At 47.0% G+C, this 5607-nt stretch overlaps 1 protein-coding gene across 1 annotated transcript in view; it reads left to right on the plus strand.

The window, feature by feature from the left end:
* Window positions 1–237: 237 nt before the first annotated feature.
* LOC130387792 (calsyntenin-2-like) overlaps window positions 238–5607 on the plus strand; it is a 6366-nt gene continuing 996 nt past the window's right edge. The window contains exons 1-6 of the mRNA XM_056597059.1: window positions 238–519; window positions 1773–1940; window positions 2273–2418; window positions 2797–2917; window positions 3950–4134; window positions 4431–5607. The exon at window positions 4431–5607 is cut by the window's right edge and continues 996 nt beyond it. Coding sequence (XP_056453034.1) covers window positions 360–519; window positions 1773–1940; window positions 2273–2418; window positions 2797–2917; window positions 3950–4134; window positions 4431–4655 — 1005 coding nt within the window. The 5' untranslated portion in view covers window positions 238–359 and the 3' untranslated portion in view covers window positions 4656–5607. The remainder of the gene's footprint in view (window positions 520–1772; window positions 1941–2272; window positions 2419–2796; window positions 2918–3949; window positions 4135–4430) is intronic.

Raw genomic sequence — 5607 nt, forward strand, 5'->3', positions numbered from 1 at the left:
TGGGAAAATATGTCAGATATGACAGCTTTAGATTTCAAAGTGAAAAAGATGGTCAATAGGCACATGTTGAATCTTATTAACGTAACATGTTTACCCTGGATTTACGAATTATGTTAAAGCTCTGCACAATATGCTGGAATGTATTCTGTGCATTATACAATGCATATTATGTTAAGTATCCGCGAATTAGAGTTTGACACGATATGAATAGGAAAGGAGGGAAATACATCAAATAGCTGTCGAAATCGTCTCTCTCGCTCTCTCCCCTCCCGCTCTCTTTCCTCCCCCTCCCTCCCTCTCTCCCCAGGTGTTTTGGTGAGGACTCATGCCTGTCCATCCCAGACATCAAGGCGGTGGTTATGGTGCTGCCTCCCAGCGAGCCGCGGATCACCATCAGGGGCTCCAATCGACTCGTCAGGCCTGCCTCCGACATGCACGGCCCGCTGGGGGTGGCCCCCTTCAAGGACCTCCGCATCACCAGCACCGTGGTCAAGGGGGAGGGCTCGGCGCTCGGGGGAGGTATGTGACATGGGGGGGCTCGCCTGTCATTACCACCCAGCAGAACCATTATCATTACCGCCCAGCAAAACCAGCCTCATTACCGCCCAGCAAAACCAGCCTCATTACCGCCCAGCAGAACCAGCCTCATTACCGCCCAGCAGAACCAGCCTCATTACCGCCCAGCAGAACCAGCCTCATTACCGCCCAGCTAAACCAGCCTCATTACCGCCCAGCTAAACCAGCCTCATTACCGCCCAGCAAAACCAGCCTCATTACCGCCCAGCAAAACCAGCCTCATTACCGCCCAGCTAAACCAGCCTCATTACCGCCCAGCTAAACCAGCCTCATTACCGCCCAGCAAAACCAGCCTCATTACCGCCCAGCTAAACCAGCCTCATTACCGCCGAGCAAAACCAGCCTCATTACCGCCCAGCTAAACCAGCCTCATTACCGCCCAGCAAAACCAGCCTCATTACCGCCCAGCAAAACCAGCATAATTTTCTCCCTGCACAAACGTAATTACCACAATCATTAACCACCAGTGTCATTACCAAGATCCAACCAGTGTCATTGCCACCAAGCATTACCAACCAGTGTTATTACCACCAATTTTTACCAACCAGTGTCATTACCACTATCCAACCAGTGTCATTACCACCATCCAACCAGTGTCATTACCACCATCCAGTACCATTAGCCCCCAGTACAACCAGTGTCATTACCACCATCTAACTACTTTCATTACCATCATCCAACCAGTGTCATTACCACCAAGCATTACCAACCAGTGTCATTACCACCATCCAACCAGTGTCATTACTAACATCCAACCAGTGCCATTACCACCATCGAACCAGTGTCATTACCACCATCCAACCAATGTCATTACTACCATCCCACCAGTGTCATTACCACCCAGTAAAACCAGTGTCATTACCATCATTCAACCAGTGTTCTTACCACTATCCAACCAGTGTCATTACCACCATCAAACAAGTGTCATTGCCACCCAGTACAACCAGTGTCATTACCACCATCCACCCAGTGTCATTACCACCAAGCATTACCAACCAGTGTCATTGCCACCATCCAACCACTTTTTCTTGTGTGTGTGCATGTGCTTGTGTGTGTGTGTGTGTGTGTGTGTGTGTGTGTGTGTGTGTGTGTGTGTGTGTGTGTGTGTGTGTGTGTGTGTGTGTGTGTGTGTGTGTGTGTGTGTGTGTGTGTGTGTGTGTGTGTCTGTGCGTATGTGTGTGTGTGTGTGTGTGTAGCCCACAGGCCGGGCGTGATGGAGGTGATGCATAACCTGGACTACTGCGACATCCTGGTGCTGGGGGAGGAGCTAAACCCCCAGAGAGAGAGCCTGGAGATCCAGCGGAGCGCGCTGACGGGGAAACACCTGGACGCCACCAACTCCACCTCAGGCATCTCCATATATGGTGAGTAGGAAGTGGTCATGCGTGGATGGCGAGGAGGCGAAACAAGGCCAAGGTCAACCGACAGTGTGGATATTTATAGACACACAAGCTAACTTCCCACTGACACCACACACCATATCCCCTTCGCTAAAACGCTTTGAGGGCATTTATGATCCAAAAGTTAGTTAAGTTATGATTCAAAATTCCATGGCCCGCTGTGTGTGTGTGTGTGTGTGTGTGTGTGTGTGTGTGTGTGTGTGTGTGTGTGTGTGTGTGTGTGTGTGTGTGTGTGTGTGTGTGTGTGTGTGTGTGTGTGTGTGTGTGTGTGTGTGTGTGTGTGTGTCCTGTGCTAGGGGTGGACTCCATGGCGCACTATGAGCAGGCGGTGAGACAGGTGCGCTACAGACACTCCCAGCCCTCCACGCTGAGCGGGAGGAGGTTCCGCTTGACGTGCTCCGAGCTCAACGGTCGCTACACCAGCAACAAGTTTAATATGGAGGTCAGGTCGGAGCCCACCATCATCCTGTCTCTCTTAACCCCTCTGGTGCAATCCCATAGGATCCATCACTCCTTAAATCTGTCTCTCTATCGCTCTTTGTACTTTTAACACTTCCCCTCTCAACTGTCAAGCTTTTTTTTTCTTCTTCCCATTTCACCTTTCTTCTCTTTTTTCACATAATGAACCCCCCCCCCCCTCTCTCTCTCTCTCTCTCTCTCTCTCTCTCTCTCTCTCTCTCTCTCTCTCTCTCTCTCTCTCTCTCTCTCTCTCTCTCTCTCTCTCTCTCTCTCTCTTTCTCTCTCTCGCAAACATCTGAATTCACATTCACATCCACCGGGTCTGTGAAGGTGATGACATGTCTATGTCCCGCCTCCTCAGGTCGGCGTTCTCCACCACACAGCGCCCGTGGAACACGTCAATCACATGGCTGCCCAATCCCAGTACCTCAGACCGGTGCATCATCCCCTCATGATTCACACGCTCAACTCGCAGATGCAAGGTGAGACACATGCGCCCGATACAGATGTAGTGTGTTATATATGGAGGGTAAATAGAACACTGATAGAAATGATGGAATACATTCACATTTTTATAAACATATACATCATATCTAGTCTAAATACGGTTCAATTGTAATTGTATTATAATCTTGATCTGTCTAGATATATCTAGACTTCCGATGATATATGTCGAGGTATATATTTATGGCGTATATAATAAAAACCCAGAATGCACCACTTTTGTACGGACCAGATTTAAACAGACCTCAATGTATAGCAACACCATTAGCCCACCTGCTGGGATGGTTGATAAGTGGATATGTAGCGACCGGCAGGCTGCCCATAAAGTCTATTGACGTGGTGGGCAGCCTTCACCGGCAGTGACCGTCTCCCCCACTCTGCCCAGCCCCCCCGCTCCCCCCGTCCTCCTCCAATCAGAGGTGCCCTTCAGTTCGTTTGCAGCAACAAACCTTGGGCTGCGCATTATGCAGTACATGGCAAACAGCAAAATAAGACATTCACAGAGGCACGACTGGGATTCTACGAATGAAATATACCAAAACAGGAAGAAGTACCTCACAATTCTATTTAGTATAGTATCGTTGAATATGACTGAATATAATACAGTTAAGACTAATGTAATATAAACGAATATAATGTAGTTTAGACTTATACAATATCATGTCATATAATTTAATATAACATAGTTTAGAGTCTAACTATGTTATATTCAATTATATTACATGAGTCTAAACTTTAGACTCATGTAATATGATTGAATATAATGTAGTTAAGACCTATACAATATCATTTAATATAATTGAAAAATATATAGTTTAGACTCACATATTATAATTGAATATAATGTAGTTAAGACCCATACAATATCATTGAATATAATTGAAAATAAAATAGTCTAGCCTCATATAATGTAATTGAAATAAATGGATATACTGAAACCTTATTTCATAGGTGCTATAGTCAACTCAAACCCTTATTTCCCCTCACATCTCTTCTTCGCTGGCGTGCAGCAGCGCCCCCGGCCGCCACGGTTGTGATCGTGGTGTGTATCGCCGCCCTGGTGGTCATCGTGGTGCTGGGCATCTACAGGATCCACACCACGCAGCAGGAGTCCCGGGACGACGAGGACGAGGGGAAAGACCAGGACGTGGAGTGGGACACCGCCTCGCTCACCATCACCGTCAACCCCATGGAGGTACACCCAGCTGTGGGGCCGGGGGGGGGGGTGTATGTGTGTATGTGCGTTTGTGTGTATGTGTGTGCGTGCGTGCATAAGTGCGTGCGTATGTGTATGTGTTCATGCGTATGTGTGTGTGTGTGTGTGTGTGTGTGACAGTGTGCGCGTGTGTGCGTATGTGCCCCTCTGTGTGTTATATATACACTGAGAAAAATCCCTTCATGAAGGCTTTCAACGCTTTATACAAAATGGGCCCTGCCTTTTCCGGACATATCTAAAGTGAACATGTTTCTTCCACGTGACTCATTCCCCAGAACATTCAAGGACCCAAGGCAGCGAAGGAGGAGGTGAGAGGAGGGGAGTATGAAGAGGAGGAAGAGACGGGGGCAGCCACTAGCGCTGAGTCGGATGACAGTGAGCAGGACGATGATGAGGAGGAAGAGGAGGAGGAGGAGGAGGAGGAGGAGAGAGAAGCACAGGCCGAGAGGAAGAGCAGACGCAAGACTGAATGGGACAGCTCCTCCTCTGTGAGATATTGATCAGGGGAAGGCATAGCTGATTTAAAAGGAAATAAAAAACTAAACATGCACACACATACTCACTCGAACCCCTCTAGAGAAATCTGTTAAAATCTGTTTGGAGTGCAGGATGGTGATTCATTTTTGTTGTGCATGTTTTCTAATGAAACAGTGCACTCTGGTGGGAAAAGGTGGAACTATGCGTTACACGAGTAAACGTCTTTCAGTTTGGGAAATCCATCTAGTCTAATCTTTAATGTTATTTTATCTCTCAAATCCATCTGAAACAATGCAATAGTAATAGAAAAACTACAAACCAACTAAATTATAAAGATCTAGGCCTATTGAACTTACCACAACGGGGCATTGAATATGTTTAACAAATGTTTTATTTATTGCATAAAAGACTCAATAGCGTTCATCCCTCTTGATTTGAATCCATCATTTCCAAATGAACTATGAGTTTTGTTTACCATATTCCACATAGAGTCAGCAAACTGCCCACGAACCGTAGCGCAGATTAACAAGTGTATGCAAACGAATTTTGAATCTCCACTAATGCAGTTCAATAACCGCGTTATTGAGTGCATGTCCTCCTCTGCCTGGTTCCAGGTGACATGACGGAAAAAGACAAGGTGGTGTCGTTAGGATTTTATGAAAATCCCTTGTGGTCTCTTGGTTACATCATACCCTTTAGTATCCCCAGCTCATCTGGTTATTCTACGGACACCTCGGGGTGAGACCCACGATGACAGCCCACCCAACCTTAATCACATCACTACTTTTCATTGAGGGAATAACAGGTGGATAGGGTGGAGTAGGATGGTGTGGGGGGCTAGGGTGCAGGGTGTAGGGTGTGTTTCAACCCAATCAACATATTACATATATATATAAATGGATCATCGAATCTATAGCCTATAACAGCAATCTCCTGGGACCCCATATGGAAATCAGGGGACCCTAAGTGGGGGTC

The sequence above is a fragment of the Gadus chalcogrammus genome, chromosome 8 (genome assembly GCF_026213295.1).
Source record: "Gadus chalcogrammus isolate NIFS_2021 chromosome 8, NIFS_Gcha_1.0, whole genome shotgun sequence".
Lineage (NCBI taxonomy): Eukaryota > Metazoa > Chordata > Actinopteri > Gadiformes > Gadidae > Gadus > Gadus chalcogrammus.